Source organism: Polyodon spathula, chromosome 26 (assembly GCF_017654505.1).
Source record: "Polyodon spathula isolate WHYD16114869_AA chromosome 26, ASM1765450v1, whole genome shotgun sequence".
Classification (NCBI taxonomy): Eukaryota; Metazoa; Chordata; class Actinopteri; order Acipenseriformes; family Polyodontidae; genus Polyodon; species Polyodon spathula.
Window position 1 is genome coordinate 19,982,346 of NC_054559.1, and position 19,329 is coordinate 20,001,674.

The 19,329-nt window shown below is 46.3% G+C and overlaps 1 protein-coding gene across 1 annotated transcript; it reads right to left on the bottom strand.

The window, feature by feature from the left end:
• Positions 1–667: 667 nt before the first annotated feature.
• LOC121300637 (transducin-like enhancer protein 1) lies at positions 668–18,735 on the bottom strand. The gene is made up of 19 exons (XM_041229265.1): positions 17,631–18,735; positions 14,644–14,783; positions 12,940–13,003; positions 12,674–12,718; positions 10,731–10,793; positions 10,433–10,537; positions 9,916–10,152; positions 6,986–7,078; positions 6,315–6,359; positions 5,327–5,485; positions 4,738–4,888; positions 3,916–4,091; positions 3,364–3,461; positions 2,809–3,058; positions 2,379–2,626; positions 2,130–2,277; positions 1,745–1,895; positions 1,105–1,181; positions 668–781 (listed from the first exon to the last, which is right to left on the bottom strand). Exons 1-19 carry the CDS (start codon positions 17,652–17,654, stop codon positions 674–676), a joined length of 2,382 nt encoding a protein of 793 aa, XP_041085199.1. The 5' UTR covers positions 17,655–18,735; the 3' UTR covers positions 668–673.
• Between the last annotated feature and the right edge of the window lie 594 nt (positions 18,736–19,329).

The following is a 19,329-nucleotide window of genomic DNA, read 5'->3' on the forward strand; positions in this document are numbered from 1 at the left end:
ATGGGACCACTGCGGATATTAAACTGGGATTCGAACGTAGTCCTGCAGAGGTAACAGGAATCTAGACAGTGATCAAGTGAACCCCTTAACCCCTCTGATTACAAACCAGTCTCTAGTCAATCTGCCCTCTTTTTGGCAGCGGGTTTCGTGCAGGTTAACGAAATTCAGAAGGGCTCCAGAGTGGTTTGAAACAGACTAGTGTAGCTAGGGGTCTTTTTAGGAGTCAAATAGGTTCAAAAACAGTGAAAGAATGGCAGGAAGGGAATCAAACTGCAGCACTATAACTTCATAAACCCCTGGCAGGTTTACAGTGGAGGTCACTACTAAACATCAGTCCACAGGTCAGACACAGCAAGCACAGCTGCTCAGGGTCCAGTCAAAGCCTCATGTCCATTTGCCAAAAATCTTCTTTACTAATGTTTATTATTTTTTCTTCACTACGTATTTATTTATAAAAAAAAAAAAAAAAAAAAAAAAAAAAGAAGTCAGAAGAAAATGAATTGTCAATCAAGCTAGCGTCTGGAAGTAAGAAGCGAGAAGCCCCCTTGCAACGCTGCAGTGTAACATTACTCTACAGGAGTCTGACCACTAGTAAACAATACTCCCAGGGATTCTCAAAGCCCCGCCTCCTCCTGCTTGTCTCATTGGCTCGTTCCTCCGCCCCCTTTCCTCCTCAGTAGATGACCTCATAAACGGTGGCTTTCTTGTCACCAGAACCCGTGACTATGAACTGGTCGTCTGGAGAGATGTCACAGCTCAGGACAGAGGAGGATTCCTTCGACTGCAAATAAACAAACCATGAACACATTTCAAACAAGTCTAGTATTTCTACAATTGACTGTCAACTTGGCCTTACCAAGTTGGTAAACTTCTGATTAGTGTGTAAACAGTGTACTGAAGGGCTCTCAAGTGTAGCCCTGGGGTCAATGGCCATTGTGTAACTGTAGTTCTGTATTTGCACCCGTGATTGCTCGGGTTATTAAGAATAATCAGAGTAAACATGTTAAATGCATGGAGTTGTTTATGTAATTTTCTAGCATAACTAATTACTGCAGCATAACTAACCAATTGTACTTATTAAAATAATAATTATTATTATATTACCTGGAATATACTGGCTCCGTAGGGCGTTCTCCAGGCATTCAGCAGGTTATCCTTCCCAGTGCTTACAAACCATTTACCTGCAGGCACAAAAACAAGCAGAGAGCTGAAGGACTGGCTCTGCCAAATAGGACACACACACCTGTCACAAAAACCTGGACGTCATCTGCATGTGTGCCAGGTTTCCAAGACACTGCTCGGCTGAAGAGCCAGACAGCTGCTCCTGTCTCCAATAGTGTGTGTGAGAGAGAAAATGCAGGGATGGAAATGAGACTCCCATTACATAGCAGTTTGATCCATTCCTTGTTTTACTATTTAATAAAGACACACAGCTGAGCTTGCTACCTCTACACTGTGTAATGAAGCTCGCAGTAAAGCCTGGAGTGGGTGAAGCTGCAATCCATCCCTGAAAAGCTAGCAGCTGAAGCAGCGTCTATGTAGCAAATGAGGTCCGTTTACAGCATTTGACAGATACACTCGAGAGAGACTTGCACCATTAGGCTGGTACATGTAGGTCGCATTGTGGAAAGGCTTACAGGGTGTACAGCAATGTCAAACGTTAGGAATCTAGAAAGCAGACCAGCTGTTACAGAAGACCCCTTTCGGAAGGGGTCGGTCTAGCGTGACAGAAGGCTGTACTCACCGCAGTATGCAAACTTGAGAGACAGCACGCAGCTCTCGTGCAGGTGCAGCTGGTACTTGTCCGGTTTGGAGACGTGCAGGATTTCCACGTTGCTGCTCTCCATGCCCACTGCCAGCCACTCCCCGCTGGGGCAGTACCCCAGAGAGAAGATCTGCAACGACAGCCAGGGCTCCGGGTTAGCCAGCCTCCCCGCCACACACCCTGCCCCAAGACAGGGGACACCAGCGCCTGCTTTCACAGACCAGTACCAACGGTGCGAGGGTCACTGGGGACCGTGAAACAAGACAAAACTATCACACGCTACAAAACTGTAACCTGCTGGATTAGAAGCCTGTAAGAGGGTCCTGGACAACGAGCCTCCCCACCCCTCTCCCTCCCCCAGTACCTGTGAGGTGAAGTCATGCTGCTGGAGCTGCCTGCCCTCCCTCAGGTCCCAGCAGCGCACCGTGTTGTCCAGCCCTCCTGTCCACAGCTTAGTCCCGTCGTTCGAGATGTCGATACAGCTGGCGCCATCCGTGTGGCCCTGGAACTGCCTGCGGAGGAGCATTGAGGAGGGTCACTGCAGGCAGACTCCCAGGACCCCCCTCTCCCAGGTCCCCTGCCCCTGTGACCCCCGGCTGGGCCGTGCTCCTACCTGACCAGGGTCTGGTTCTGCAGGTCCCACACCACGATGTTGCCATCGCTGCAGCAGGAGAAGCACACTTTGGCGTCAGGGCTGATGGCGAGGGCGTAGCAGGCGGGCGCCGACGAGGTCAGCTCCGCCTTGATCCGGGGGGTGGGCGTGGCCAGGTCCCAGATTGACAGCGTGCTGGCCTCCCCGCCCACGATCAGGGTCCGCCCATCGGGGAGGAGCTTGCAGGAGCGGATGTAGTTGTCACGGTTCTGTGGAGAGGGAGGGGTCTATAATGCAGTGATCGTAAGCGCTGGACACATTCAACAATCTTACCTTATACACCTTCGATTAACAGCTAAGCAAACAGACAGTCAGATCTTGCATGACCTGTGACTGGTTTATTCCATTCCCCTGATGGAATTACAGACTCTGTTCCTGACACCTTCCTTACCAGGCAGTCGAGCTGCGCCACAGGGCTCTTGGTGCCCGGCTGGCTCACGTCCCACACCTTGACGCAGCCCTTGCCCCCGGTGTAGACGTGGCGCGTGGAGTTGCTGATGGTCACGGCGCACACCACGTCTCCGTGGCTCAGCGTGTGGACCTGCCGGGCGTGGCGAGGGATGCCCGGGCCAATCAGAGCGTCTGGAGGGAAGGGCACCGGCTGCATCTGCCCGTCGGCGCTCACGTGGAACGAGTAGGCACTGCGGGCAGGAAATAACAGACAGAGATCTGAGCTCAGACAACACTACAGATAAAAAGGTGTGCATTGTCTCTGCGAGCTACACTGTAATCTAGACTTGTGTGAAGGAATTGTCCAAGTGGTCTGCTCTCACTTTCCTCAAAAAAAAAAATAAAAATACCCAATTCAAACCTACTTGACAACTCCTCTGAACTGCCCAGACAGTATTTAGCACTTCCATTTTTAAATAATCAAGGGGCTAGAGCGAGTCTCAAGCCCTGCAAAGAGACAGACAGAAGCACGGGGCGGCAGGGGGTTGGCACTCACGGTTTCCCTGACGCAGCGGCGGTGGCGGCTGCCTGCATGCTGGCTGGTAGTCCTGGCACTCGGAGGTGTGGGTGGGAGTGGGGAGACTCGTACCCCACCTGCAGCAGACGCAAGAGCGAGTTGGAAATGGAATTGTAAAAAAGGGAATGGCCAGAGAGAATTGATTTTAAAAAGGAATTGAAATTGAAAAATAAATGAATTGACCCCAACTCTGTCTGCAATACTAGATCACAACACTAATAGAATATTCAAAACATAAAACAATAACTGGATCACAAAACCATCAGTACCCCCAAAACCACCCATTAATCTGACCAGGGTCCCGTTCCGTAGGGGTTCGGATCAGCAACAGTCTAGAGGGTGTCCCATAAATCAGGCATCTTAGGCAAGAACACATGCAGAATACGAAGTGTACCACACATCAGATCTGAATTCATTCCTTCACTGCATCAAGACATTTCACACATGAAAGATGACAATGATGGCTATGAACCTTTAAAAACAGCTTAGCAAACATTACACGTTCCTGCGCCACGAGTGCGCGGTACTCACCACAGGCGGGCGCCCGTAGTTCGCTGCGGCTCCGTTCATCTGTGGGGAGACGAGGTGCAGCCCTGCGTACGCCCCCGCCGCTGCTGCTGCCATCTCCCCATTCACCCCGGAGTGAGCCAGCCCGAACGCACCAGGGTACGAGCCCTGCACCGACAGGGGGTTCCGCAGAGCCAGAGCTGAGCAGAGAGAGAGAGAGGGGAGAGCGCACATCCATCACAGGGCATGAGCAGAGCCTTCAGGAGTGTGTACGAGACAGGACAATGACGCAACAGAACCCAACCGGGGAGGTACACTGCTACTACACAGGAGGGGATGGGAATGAGACTCCCATCGCATAGCGGTCTGATCCAGCCCTGGTTTTATTAGGAGTTTAATAAGACACACCTTGAGGTTTGTTCCCTTTTACACTGGGGCTAATCAACTTTGTGGGTTTAAAACGTCAAGTTTTAACACTGAGGATATTCAGTGAAGGGTGGCTTCGAAACAAACAGCACTGTCCTGCTGCAGCATTCTACAGTGTCAGTGCCTGCCTGCATCCGGCAGTCTGAATCGGAGCTGTGCACCGAAAAGCTAGAAAGCAACTCCCTTCTGAGGCAATGCTGACATCTGCTGGTGAAAAACAAGAAGTACACATGCCAGCATTGTGACTTGTTTAACCCATAACCTCGCGAAATTCCATTCAGGGGAAAATAAGCCATCACAGATTACATGCCCCATGTTCCAGTATATGGAAGCTACTGTATACAATGCGATGCAAAAATACAACATACAAACGCATCCCAGGCCTCAAATCAGAAAAGCGTTAACGCCCAGCTCTCTTACCAAGGGGGTCGACCCCGGGCTTCCCAGGCATGGGTCTGAATTGTGGGGCGCTGCCGCTGGCGCTGGCACCGGAACTGGGGCCGGGCGTAGACGACTCGCTCGGGGGCATCGGGGTGCTGGACTTTAGTCCGGGTGTGCTCGACTTCTCATTCTAGATTGCACAGGAAGAAACAACCAATCACAGCCTTCGTTTTACCAGGTAGAACCAGCTCAGAACAGATGTGCATTTTACAGAGAGGCACTAGGGGCTTGTACTGGAGAGTTAGCAGCCAGCGTTGAGGGGAAAGGTACCTCTGAACTCCCCCAACACCAACTACCTTCCCAAACCATAACAAAAAGTAGAACTTAATGCTACTCAGAGTGACTCCTGAGCATTTACTAATGTTACATATTTCTACAAGTTAGAGTCTGTCTTATTTATAACACTCACCGACACCTGCTGTTCATAGTCATGAAAACCCAGCCAGCGTTTAACGAGCAGCAATTATAATGAAGGTTTATAATTACAAAATCTCCTTGCTTCCCTCCCCAATCTCTCCCCTCCCTCCTCCCCCAATGAGAGCCGCGTGGCCAGGGCTCCTGAGCGTACCGCAGGGGGCTCCTTGCCCCGGGACGGGGAGGGTGCACTGCCGGATGAGCCCATGGAAGTGGGGCTGACCTGTGCCAGCTCCTTCCGCTGAAGGTGCAGCTTGTCCAGCCCGTTCTCTCGGGACGAGTAGGAGTGGACGCTGCGTGGGGAGGCCGGGTCCTGGGGACAGAGCAGCAGACCAGTCAATCCACAGCTATCCAGCAATATACACTGCTGGGAATAAGACTCCTATTGCATAGCAGTTCCACCCATTCCAAGTTTTACTATGAGCTTCATTAGCCAGTGTGTGTGTAACAAGATCAACTGTCTTACTTAACACATAGTAAAACCAGGAATGGATCAAACTGCTATGCAATGGGAGTTTTACTTCCATCCCTGTGTACTGATCACTTTAAGAGCTAATTTATGAAACTACTAGAAATTAAGATCTGCTCTCCAGGATGTAAGCATTGAGATGAAACATCCAAGCGGGGTCCCAGGGGAGATCAGTCACATCTTGAATTAAATGCTAAAACACAAGCCAGAAGAACTCCAGCACATTCACTGTACAAAAATATAACGGATTATAAAACCTCAAGCATAGTCTCAGCCAATCACGTTCCCTGTGGAGCAGTCGTTATCCCACAGGCAGGAAAAGCCAACAGGGCTTTGGAACCGCTTTGGAGAAACCGCGCCAGCCATTCCCATTATTCCCCTTCAGAGAGGGACAATTGACTGTCAACGCGAGCAATTATCTACAAAGGCAACGACTGCCCTGCCGGACGTTCAGGCTTACAGCATTAGGGGAGCTCCGTTTTACTCCTAAAAGCTTCCTGTAAAAGCACAGCATGCAAAAGGGCTAGTGGTCACACACATATTAAAGTGCCAGATCAAACCCGTAGTCACATTGCTTGTGTGAAAGCCAAGTAAAAACTATATATATTTTATATCAGCGCTGGAGGATTTCACTGCTGTGAAACTGATCCCAGCTCTTAACAGCTGCACAAACCTCATCCACCACCAAGTTGTCATCACTTTTATCAGCATCACTGCCCTAGAGAAGAAAAAACAAACAAACAAAAAGAAAAATGTGAGCTGTGTGTACAGCTGCAATGCACCGCAGAGGCAAGCCTGGTTACACAATTAGCAACAGGATTAACCTCTTTGCAGCTCATCGGCTATAAGGAAACCTTCTTAAATATGATAAAAGGATCAATTAAAACTGATATACTAAACATAGAAAAAAGTAATGTAGGTACACAAAAACGTGAATAACTGATAACAAAATCAATTATATCAGGGCGTTTCAGACTACAAGTCTTCCTTCAGCTGGACGAATCAACGCCACAGTTTACTCAAGCATCTCTGCAGATCAAGTTCAACAAACAATGATGCCGACTGCTACTTTACTTCAGGCATCTTTCCTGGCTACCACGATGCCCGGGGTCCCAACCCAATTGAGCAAGCTTGGGATGAACTTGAACAATCGTCACGACGACCCTCCCACTGAGAGAGTGAAATATGAATGGAGACACCTTCCAGCGCCTCGTGGAGTCTGCGCCTCGTTGCATCGAGACAAAGTGGTGGTCCGGTGCAATGCTAGCTACAGGTTCTGATGAAGTTGCCAGACAGGGCTGATATTTGTAATGCTTTAGAATAGTTTAAAAAGCAAAAGCGTACATAGTCTGTCATGAAGTCCTTCTCCTCTGCTTTCCTCTTCTTGCCGTTGCTCAGGTAGTCTGCTTGAGCCCGGCCTTTGTCTCCGTTCGAGCTCTGAAGAGGAAGAGGAAACGCGAGTTAAACAGCAGCGGCATCAAACGCCTTCAATTAAAACCTTTAGTTTTCCCATGAAGTGTTCCTTGAGTTCAAGGCTGTTGCAGAAAGCAACTTAACACATGTAAGTCAATACCCTAGTGAAGGGGGAAACGTACCTTTAAGCGTTCTGCTGAAACGGAATACTTACGATGCTCCAGGTCTATTCGAATCTCAGTTATTTTTTCAGATTTTCTATAATCTTTGAATACACTACAGCAGCTTAGAAGGGAATATGTTTTCACATATCCTATTAAGACTTGGCTTTTAAAATTAAAAGTAATTAAAAGACACACATCTGTAAAGCGATCTGGGCCAGCCTTGGTCATGAAAGGTGCTGTGTAAATCAACACGCGGTTGCTGTTGAATTTTGAAATTCTGTTGCCCTGGGTTCAGTCAATCCATTTCCTCTATACCCATCTTCCCCAGTCTCTAAAAAATGAGTTTACATCCTACATTTTTAAATAATAATAATAATAATAATAATAATAATAATAATAATAATAATAATAAACCAGCCCCAGTAACTGCAATGCGTTCAGTGTGGCCTCTTCAAACCCCTGCTGTTTGCACTGTAGCGACCTGCCTGACTCACAGCTACCTGATATACACAGACAGGGCACTGACACCATCGCTCAGCCTGCCTCTGCACTATAAATACTCTGCAGTGATCTCTGGAGGATGTGGCGAGACCCTGGGGTGTAAATAACGTCTTTCAGAGCCTCACATCTCTGGCCCGACTCTGCATGTGGGAACCACAAGCCCGGGCAGCGAGCCAGCACAGCTTCGGAGCCCAGCAGCTGCCAGCAGCACTGCGAAGCCGCTCCACTTATTCAGGAATGCTTGCCCCCCCCCCCCCCCCCCCCTCCCCCCCCCCCCCCCCCTCCCCCTCCTGGCTCCCAACTACATCATCACAAAGCAGGAGCACAGTACAGAAATTCTAAAACTATATAGAGAGATTTGTTTTTTCTGTATTTTTTTTTTAATTTAGCACGGATTGAGTGTTTCACGCTTAATAAATAATAATTAAAACATTTCTCTTTTGCCTTTACTACAGAAAAATTAAAATAAACTACACTAGGGTTAGGGCTAGGATTGGAGCTAGGGCTAGGATTGGAGCTAGGGCTAGGATTGCAGCTAGGGCTAGGATTGCAGCTAGGATTGGAGCTAGGGCTAGGATTGGAGCTAGGGTCGGAGCTAGGGCTAGGATTGGAGCTAGGATTGCAGCTAGGGCTAGGATTGCAGCTAGGATTGGAGCTAGGGCTAGGATTGGGCTAGGATTGCAGCTAGGGCTAGGATTGCAGCTAGGATTGGAGCTAGGGCTAGGATTGCAGCTAGGGCTAGGATTGCAGCTAGGGCTAGGATTGCAGCTAGGGCTAGGATTGCAGCTAGGATTGGAGCTAGGGCTAGGATTGGAGCTAGGGCTAGGATTGGAGCTAGGGCTAGGATTGCAGCTAGGGCTAGGATTGCAGCTAGGATTGCAGCTAGGGCTAGGATTGCAGCTAGGGCTAGGATTGCAGCTAGGGCTAGGATTGCTAGGATTGGAGCTAGGGCTAGCTAGGGCTAGGATTGGAGCTAGGGCTAGGATTGCAGCTAGGGCTAGGATTGCAGCTAGGATTAGAGCTAGGGCTAGGATTGGAGCTAGGGCTAGGATTGCAGCTAGGGCTAGGATTGCAGCTAGGGCTAGGATTGCAGCTAGGGCTAGGATTGCAGCTAGGGCTAGGATTGCTAGGGCTAGGATTGCAGCTAGGGCTAGGATTGCAGCTAGGATTGGAGCTAGGGCTAGGATTGGAGCTAGGGCTAGGATTGGAGCTAGGGCTAGGATTGCAGCTAGGATTGGAGCTGGGGCTAGGATTGGAGCTAGGGCTAGGATTGGAGCTAGGGCTAGGATTGCAGCTAGGATTGGAGCTAGGGCTAGGATTGCAGCTAGGGCTAGGATTGCAGCTAGGGCTAGGATTGCAGCTAGGATTAGGAGCTAGGGCTAGGATTGGAGCTAGGGCTAGGATTGGAGCTAGGGCTAGGATTGCAGCTAGGATTGGAGCTAGGGCTAGGATTGCAGCTAGGGCTAGGATTGCAGCTAGGGCTAGGATTGCAGCTAGGATTGGAGCTAGGGCTAGGATTGCAGCTAGGGCTAGGATTGCAGCTAGGGCTAGGATTGCAGCTAGGATTAGAGCTAGGGCTAGGGTCGGAGCTAGGGCTAGCATTGCAGCTAGGGCTAGGGTTGCAGCTAGGGCTAGGATTGGAGCTAGGATTGGAGCTAGGGCTAGGATTGCAGCTAGGGTCGGAGCTAGGGCTAGGATTGGAGCTAGGGCTAGGATTGCAGCTAGGGCAAGTTGTTTTCTTACTTTAGCACTGGTGAGGTTGAAAGTTAGTAATGTCAAACAATCATAGCTCTCCTCAATACTCCACGATCATGGGAAAAAAAAAAAAAAAAAAAAAATCTATCAATCAGGATCCATAACTAATCAAACAGACCAATGGAACGACGGTCTCTACTCACCGGCCCTGGCTCCCGATCCGTTTCCATGGCGAGAAATGCAGCACCCCGAAAGAAGCCAAAACAAACCAAAACAGACAAAACTGTCACACAGAGCTCAGTCCCACCTCTGCAACGAGGAGAAGCAAGAACGACACGCACCGAATGCTGCGTCAACCTTGGCATGTCCTCGCTGGAGAAGCATTCTGGGGTACCACTGTACTTGAGATGGCTTGATCATTAAAACATTTTGATGTTTACTGAGTAAATGGAATGAAAGGGTTCAAGGCAGGCGGCACAGCAGTGAATAGCTGTACAGCACAGCCTCTCTCTCACTCGCTGTACCTCTATGATGCTCAGCTGCAGCTGCCACTGCCTCCAGGTGGCTCCGCTCCTCCTTAGCTGCGAGCTGTGCCTGGGCCCCCAGGGCCCCCGAGAGGGCCAGCAGACTGGAGCCCCCCCCTAGGGCTGCCAAACCCGGGTGCTGCAGGCCAGAGGGGTGAGAGGTCAAGGGGAGCCCCTGTGCATGGTGGGATAGGTGCTGAGCCTGGAGCTGGTGCTGCACGGAGAGAGGGGAGAGGTGGGGGGGGGGCCATACCGCTTCAGAACAACAGCATCTCTACAATAATTTTTTGTTTATACACTGAATGCATGCATCAAACCTGTGTACAGCCTGCTAGGACGATAGCGCAAAGAATAACGTTCTCATATTTGTTTTGTATCCGGCTGAATTATTTTATTTTTTTTAAAGCAACACAGAACAATGATAATAAAAATGATAAACTGAACAGTAATCATGAGAATAAAATCATAAGAATGAGAAAGATGGAAATACACACTGTGGGCGGCAGAGGGGGGAGTCCACGTACCCCTATCGCGGCATTCAACTCCCCCATAGTCACCTGCTTGGCACGCTCCATGGCCTGAACCACCTGCTGCTGGTGCTGGCAGAAGAAACCAAAAACAAAAGTCAGGGAGGGCGATTTAGGGGATGAAAAGGAGCGGTATCCCACAGCAACAAAAACAAACATTTTCACTGCATAATATTCATTCAAAATGTTATTAGAATATATATATTTTTTTAAATTCTGAATTACTGGAAAACAAAACAAAATAGAAAAAAAAAAAAACCCTTACCTCCTGAGACAGGAAGGGAATGATCTGTGCACAGATCACATTCAGCCTCTTGGAGATTTCAGTCTGCAATAGAAAAACAGGGACAGCGTTTCGTACGCCATCCGTAACTTTCGAAGGTAAAACTAGAAGAAACTAAAATCAAGTAGACAAACGTTTTGACGAAAGAAAGACAGAAAGAAAGAAAGCAAGCTCTTTCCTCTAGCAGTACTGAGATGCCAGCACTTCCTGTCAGTCGCACAAACATTTACGTAAACCTCTTCAAACCAAACAGGGCGTGAACAGTCATGCAATTACACTAATAACCACGCTGTGTAACTACAGTGTAATCACACTGACACTAGTGTAACTGCCTGCAGCAGGCTGGATACAAATACAAAAGCAAAATATATATATATACACACACACACACACACAGATATTGGGTTAAAGTAACACTAACAGGTAATACATTGCCTGTGTTGTATTTCAGGGCTTTCTGCAGCACTGCACCTTCACTACAGTCACCAACTTATCATCCAAGTATTTCAGCTGCCTGTATAATACCGGTCTAACCTAATAAGTACAGTGCAGCAATCCATAACATTCATACAGCATATAATTATATAAATCTAATAAATACACATATAAAAAAACACACACAAAATAAGAGGCGGAGCGCACCTCCCTCGGTAACTCGCTACACAATAGCCCACTTTTGTTTGGCAACGCACTGCAAGGAGTGTCGACAGTAAGTTTTAAGAGTCCTACACTTTCCTTTATAACGACCCGTCACAGATTAATTTTTTTTTTTTTTTTTGGATGTGCTAGTCAGACTGCAAAATAGAGAGGGATCGCTGTGCTGTCCTTTACTCTGTGTGTGTGTGTGTGTGTGTGTGTGTGTGTGTGTGTGTGTGTGTGTGTGTGTGTGTGTGTGTGTGTGTGTGTGTGTGTGTGTGTGTGTGGTGGGGGTAGGACAGAAGGTATAAAATACTCTGGCTAGCTCCTAATCACACACCACTGCCCCAAGCTCACAATTCTCCATCACACACGACATCCACTCACGCCCCCGCCTTCAGCACCAGGGTCTGCAAATTGCTTGTAAATGACTTATTAATGAAGGGAAGTGAGGCAGCCCCCACACAACCAGGCTCCAGAGACAGAGCCCAGAGCCTTTCAGAGGATTAATAGAAAAAGATCCATCACCACAGTCTCCAGAGAGGGGAAATGATTTCTTGTTAGTGAATGCATGACCTCTTCAAGAGGGAGGGAGGGAGAGAGAGAGATGTGAAAAATTGAAAAAGGTTGGGGGTAGAGGGATGTGCATAAAGACTCCCGTGCCGTAGCAGTCTGATCCAGTTCTGGTTTTACTATGAGTTTAAGAACACACATCTGAGCTGGTTAACTATACGCTGCGGCTAATCAAGCTCACAGTAAACCTGGAATGGGTGAAACTGCTATGCAATAGGAGTCTTATTTTCCATCCCTGGGGTAGAAGGGACCTTATATATTCTCAACATTAAAAGGCATAACCAAGGCTTCCAACCTGTATTTTATAGTGCGAGTTACCTCAGCAGTCTTGTCCTGTTCCCCTGCCCCCCCCCACCCCCTCACTCTTGCAGGGTACATGGTGGTGGTGGTGTGAACGCTAGCGGATTAGCACTTGTGTAGCTGAAACGCTCACTTTATTCCGATGCGTTTGCTGTAATTAACTGATCAATTAGGACGAGCGGGGGTGCTGAATTCCGGAGGGACCAGGCTTGTGAAAATTAACTTTCAAGGGTACCTGACAGACTCCCCCAAACTGGTGCAGACATCATATAAACCAGTGCTGGGAACAATGTATTAGACCATGCTCGCATTCACCTGTACACTGGAATTTATAAATGACTGATTGACAGGGAGAAAGATCAATGTTAGTATGAATTCCTTCATAACTAGAAATGTTAAAAAGCGTGGCACCTTACCTGTTTGTGCATTTCGATATTAAGGCCGTAGGACATTTCATAGTACTGAAAACAAAAGAAAAAAGAATTCCAATACAGAGCCGTTACAAACACATTCCCAACAGAAACACTCTGCACATGCCATTACCATTACAAAAGCACGAGTGACATCTCCTTTAAAACACTGGCCCGCTAGCCGAGCGCCAGGGCCAGAAGGCCCTCGGTTGCTAGGCAACTCAAAAAAAAATTTCGGGGAAAAAAGCCTCGCGCCATACCCCCTCACTCACCATCACGTAGTGCCTCTGGATTTCTGTCTTTTCTGTTGCCAGCTTTTCACATTCCAGTTTCAGACTGTGTGTGTGTGAGAGAGAGAGAGAGAGAGAGAGAGAGAGAGAGCGAGAGAGAGCGAGAGAGAGAGAAAAAGATAAATTGGTAAAGAAAAAAAAAAGAGACAAAAGTACTGACTCTTACTGCATAGCAGTTTTACTTATTCCAGGTTTTAATACATGCTTGACTAGCCACAATGTGTACCGCTAACAAGCTCAGGTGTGTCTTATTAAAACTTCATAGTGAAACCAGGAATAGATCAAATGGCTGTGCAATGGGAGTCTTATTTCCAGCCCTGTAAAACACACAACGCAGTTCCCAAGCTACACTTCTCACGAGGTGATGAGCTTCTGTGTGCCTCTGGGTCTTCCAGTTCCCCACCAAGCCCGAGAAACAAAGCCACATTCTCAGTGATGCCTCGCTCGCTTCACTTGCGAAACGATCACAAAACGGCAGAACTGTATCTGTGGGCTCCTTGCTGCGGTCAGCCACCATGCGCTGCATAGCGTTACAAAGGAAACCACAACCCCCCCGTGCCCACGGCCGAACGGCACAGCTTGCGAGAGGGAGGCTTAAACGGACTCTGCCATTGCAGAAACGCCACAGAAACACAAACCACAGCTACGGAGGTGGCTCAAACCACTCTGCAATAGGGGGGTGCAGATACTAGCATATGCCTTTTCAGTAGTATTTAAAACATTGTCAGGTATTAAATAAATCATTAATCTGTTCATTTAAGAACAAGAAAAGCCATCCTTCCCTCACCTTCACAACCGAGTACCAATCAACAGCAGTTACTTCCTGTGAACACCCAGGTAACAGCTTACTGCCCGAGACCGACCCTTGGCGATTCATCCCTGGTTATGTGTTACTCTGTGTAACAGTTCAGGAGGGCTCCTGCAAACTAGACTTGCGTGACTTCATTTACTTGTGCAGCACACATGACTGTACATAGCATGCAGTCTCCGAATGCATCTCCTAGTTTGTGTTTCTATCTTATCAATCAGAAACAAAACCAGCGAGGCTCCCGTGCATCCAAGTGATTAGCTGGAATTTTTTTTTTTTTTTTTTTTTTTTTTTCTCTCAAAACCACTTTTTACTACAAACGAAAGAATCGCATTCAAAATCTGTCCCCACTAATAAAAGAAGCTCTCCCCTTACTAGTCCCCATACAGCTCATATTGATTTTCATTTTCAATCTCTCAAGTGTTAGAGAAGATTGCTCTGCTGCCTGCTTGCTGACTGTGTAGTCTGATACACAACAGAGGCACAGAATACACCCAGGAGAGATTTCAACAGAGCCATGAACAAGCCATCTTCTACTGGGACTCCAAAACCTCTGAATTCAATAGCAATGCAACAATAATAAAACAATCATAAATTACTGACTTACAACATGGAGGGACGCAAATTAATCACATGCACCAAAGTGCCAAGTCACCAGTGTCTATAGAAGGAGGCATTAGCAGGGCTATAGGAACTTACTGTAGAGCTCTGCTAAGGACAGATGCTCATACGCAACTAGCAGCTGTTCCAATTCCAAGTCGTTTGCTGTACAAGTTATAACCCTCAGTGAGACGCTGGTACTACTGCTAATCAGCGGCTCTGCGAAGGGCAGTAGCTCATTCATCATGCAGGAAACTACACTCAGCCCTGCTGGGTACCTGTGGTACTGCGTCTGCAGGAACTGGAACTCTTCTTTGATGCGGTCCAGAGTCTCGGGGTACGTCAGTTTCAGAGACTGGGGGGTCCCGGGGCCACCCGCAGCAGAGGCAGAGGAGCCGGGGGGAGGAGCCAGCGGGGCCTGGGGGGGGCAAGCAAAACACCACATCACTACAGCAACACAGGGAAGAAAATAAGATATGCAACAGGAGCCTTTGCTCTTCAGTGAAGCCTAACCCTAGCAAGCCTTCTACACGAACCAGCTCAAAAAAACTGTTCCAGCACGTCCTGTAGCGTTTGATTACAAATTGAGGTTCCGGATGTGACATTAAAAGCGAATTAAGAAAAGAAAAACATTTAAAAAATGGTTTGGTTAAGATTTTATTCACCATTTAAAAACATTTGAACTGACCCCCCCCAATTCAAAATGCCTGTCTGTCCATTTACTGTCTAGAAAGGCAAGCAGACTTTTCAGCTGGAAAACTCTGCGATTCGATGTCGGGTTCAGTGGCGGATTTGTTTACTGTGGTGGTTTTTGTGATAAATCTGCAGTTATTTTTTTTCGCTGGAATGCAAGAAGACCAAATCACACCGTTTACACCATTGATAAGAGTCAGAGCCAGCGTGTGGGCGCTGTCCTTGTTCTGCTAGTGTTAGAGAATTGGAAACGTCTCTCAGAAGTGACGGCTAGATGCTCACGAATGCCCTGCTAATGGGAGTCAAGCCATCCCTTGCAGCTGGTTTATAATGGAGACCGAGCTCCTTAATGAGTCCAAGCCTTGTTGTAAAAACAAACATCTATGTCCCATTAAACTCCAGACGCCCTCTTCAGAGGCATTCCTGCCACGTGCTTGGGCTAGTGTTCATCTCGTTCAATGCAGAACCAGTAGTGAACATGCCTTGCTCTCAAAGGTGCAACAGCCTACCCTTCTTAACTTCAGTACCCTTTTCCTTGTTTTTGCAGGTTATATCGGTCTCTTTCCAGCTCCAACTGCAGGGCTTGAAACACGAATCCCTCGATCAGGGGTGGAAATAAGGCTCCTGTTTCAGGTTTTAACACAAGCTTGATTAGCCAGTGTATAGGCAACAAGCTCAGGTCAGCCATTAAACTCAAACTACAACCTTCAATGGAGCAAACCTCTATGTAATGGGAGTCTTATTACATCCCTGCAGAAATCTGACACCCACTACCCCCATGTGCTAGAACTGCAGTTTCCACAAGTCACCCTCTTTCTCTTCTCTACAGTACACTACACAAACCCATATTTTCAAACTGCATGCACTGACTACAATACACATTTCACAGGCACCTGGGAGTCTCAAGAGAACAGCATGCATGCATGTATGGATGGATCCACAGTCTTAAAGGAGCAATGCTTTTAAGATTTGCGTACCGCAGCAGGGATACCACACACTGCAGCACGGAATAGCGGTTCTGTCTGTGCCAATTAATTTACTGCTAAAGCTTCCCAGCAACTTGGAAATCAAACAACAAGTTTGCAGCACGAGTGGAGTCGTATTTGGGATGTACAAGTTCCATGACGCCCGGAGCTTTTAGATTGTATCCGTGACACCTGCAAGTCACCATGCAACTTTCAAACTCAAACATCGCTCTACCTAACTATTTTTCTAACATGCTACCTAAAGAAGGCAGAAGCTGACATGCTGCAGCCGTGTTAACAGGGCGAGTTTTCAGTTTATCATTGGTTTTCCTCTTTGTTAATTATTTCTAGTGATTGAGGAGTACCCTGTCGGATCCTGATTCTCCCTGGATAGAGAGTGGTTTGCTGTTTGTGGATTCTCTGTAGTGTTACCAGTATATTCATGATGGTTTTACATAGACACTTTTAAAAATCTGCATGGGGCATGCCAAGTTTTAAGTTGAAAAGGGCAAATAGAGCAATTTTATATAAAAAGTAGCTTTTAAGTCTTTTCACTAAAAAAACAACAACCGAGCACTGTCCTTACAAACCACACTCCATATATACATGTATGTGGTTTCAGTTATGGGGTAGAAAAAGCATTAAAAAGTTACTTACCTTCAGCACTTAGGATAAATATATACACATGTACAGACAAATAAATATAATAAAAAATTGTAGAGCAAGGGAATTCAAGACAACCTATATACTAAAACAAGTGAGCCACACACCGGGTTCTACAGGGGAATCCCAATTACAACAGCTATAACACAGCTTGCTTGTGGCAGTGCTATAATAAACCCAACAAATGGAAAGTATGAAATTATACAGCACTTTCCTTCCTTAATCTGGGCGATTTCAGTGTATAAGTAAAAAAAAAAAAAAAAGGGTCAATTACAGATTTAAAATCTATCCGGGACACCCAGCTTCTGTTTGTAAATTGCATGCTTCAAAATAATCAATAGGTCCCCTTGCCTTGAAACTTGCAACCGAAGTATATCACTCACAGCACCTCGACTGGATTCCCTTATGGATTTGAAATATACAAAGCGGGCATCAGCATATTAATATAAGGAGTATTCTATTGCATTATTAGCATCATCAGCGTGGGCTACTCGAATGAATAAACTGAAGCAAGCACTTTTGAAGCCGCGGTGTTTTTGCAAGAGTTGCTCTGCCTTCAGTCACCAACATTTTGACCATCATAAAACAAACAGTGCTATGCAAGCATCTGTGTATCGTCATCATCGTCATTACAATATTCAAAATCAGATTAGTCGCGGTTTTTTGTTTGAAACCACCTGAACTTGATCACAAACACCCGGTTGCTGTTTGTAATAATGAAGTTATTAAGCAAGCCGATGAAATACCCAAGTTAGTGAGCAACGTTGGCGGATAAGCATCCCCCCTCCCAAGCATGCGTGCAGGATATTCTGCAGCGATGCATTGAGAATAGGTAACAATGGGGGGGGGAGACGACGTGTTTGGAAACATAACAAAAAACTTTCCAATGAGAGAGAAAAAAGTGTTACAAACGAATAAACAACGCAAAAAACGCGGATACTTACTGGGGGTCGGTTCTGAGGAAACATTATATAAAAGGAGAACACACGCTGAAGATTAAAAAAACATCACAGCCCGACAGAGGCCTCTCGTCATCCAAGCAAGAGCGGCGGAGAAATCCGAGGAGGAGGCTGAACTCCACTCCCGGCTTCCTTTGTTCTTTCCGATCGCCACCAAAAAAAAAAAAAAAAACAAAACAAACACACACCCCTACTATTTTTAAGGGTCGGTTGCCCAGATTAGTCCGCGAATTTTGCAGAAGACGTATTAATTATAAGAACACTGCAAATAATATTACTCATGTGGTACTTTTAAAAAAGAATAATAATAATCCAGGGATATTTTTATCGTTTGCGGAAATATGCAAGCAGACTCAACGTTGTTACTTATTCAAGATTCAGCACATACTCGTCCCTTTGTTTCCGTTCGTGGCCCGACTCGCCTTGCTTCGTTTCTTCTCTTGGAAGAAACACAATCAAATGTAATCGCGGTTGCTTTCTGTTGCGTTTTTTTTTTTTTTTTTTTTTTTTTTTGCAAGAGAACCAAAAACTAGTGCCGTGCAAACCTGGAGCAGGCACAAGCAAGATTGTAATTATAAAGCGTCAGATTCAATGTATTTCAGTGCTGCTTCAGAGCACGGCTGCCTTCTGCTTGCAGTTGTTTCCACGGTATTCTTTTTAGCAATCTCCTTCCATTTGGTTATAATGAGGCAAAACACACACCCAAGACACCCATCGAAAATTTTATAGTAGCGCTTTAAATTGTAATTTTTTTTTTTTTTTTTTATCTCGCAAGTATAAAAAAGGAAACAGTGAAATTTATTTAAAAAATATATATTTAAATCCACGCTGTTAATATGTCATTCTTCTCTACCACCCCACAAATTAATAATACAAAATGTACAATATATCTTGTTTTTTCCCTGTTATACTACAACCAACCCCCGGGGTCCTGTGTTTCTCATCATCATTATTATTATTATTGTTATTATTATTATTCTGTAATTGTTGCGGTTCCCCCAGGTTTAGTTTGATATATCTGTAAATCCGACCAGGGAGCGTATGCAGTGAAATTGATCATGAATGAATGAAAACTCCACGTGGGTTTGGTCTGTTTCCATCGACACAGCGGCGCCGGCCAATCCGCTGCAGAGCCTCAGTCGGCCCCACGTGGGGGCACAGCACCGGGAAGCTGATTGGTTGGACTGGAGACACAGCCGTTCCACACGTCAATCAAGTGGACACTGACTGCAACACAAGGAGATTGAACAATACTGCAGGCTGCGAATACGATGAGCTGTTCTGTTAATTAAAACTGTAACGGGGGGGTTGGCTAGTGAAGGTTACATCAGGCCCGATGGCTGTAACTCATAAGGACAGAGCTTGTAACCTTAGCAACAATGCCATTCACTTTGCTTTGTGACCTAAAAATTATAATAGGCTTCCTGCAAGGAAAGAACTACAATGATTTGAGGGGGGAGGGGGGTAAGTCTACCAGTAAGGAATATATCTGACAGGATACCAGTCATCAGTGCACTGTTTCATTTAACAATAATTATAATAATAAAGAGCAACTAACAATCTTATGACGTGTGCAAATTATATATATATATATATATATAGATATTATATATATATATATATATATATATATATATTATATATATATATATATTTATATGTCAAGTAGGTTATTTGAAATAAA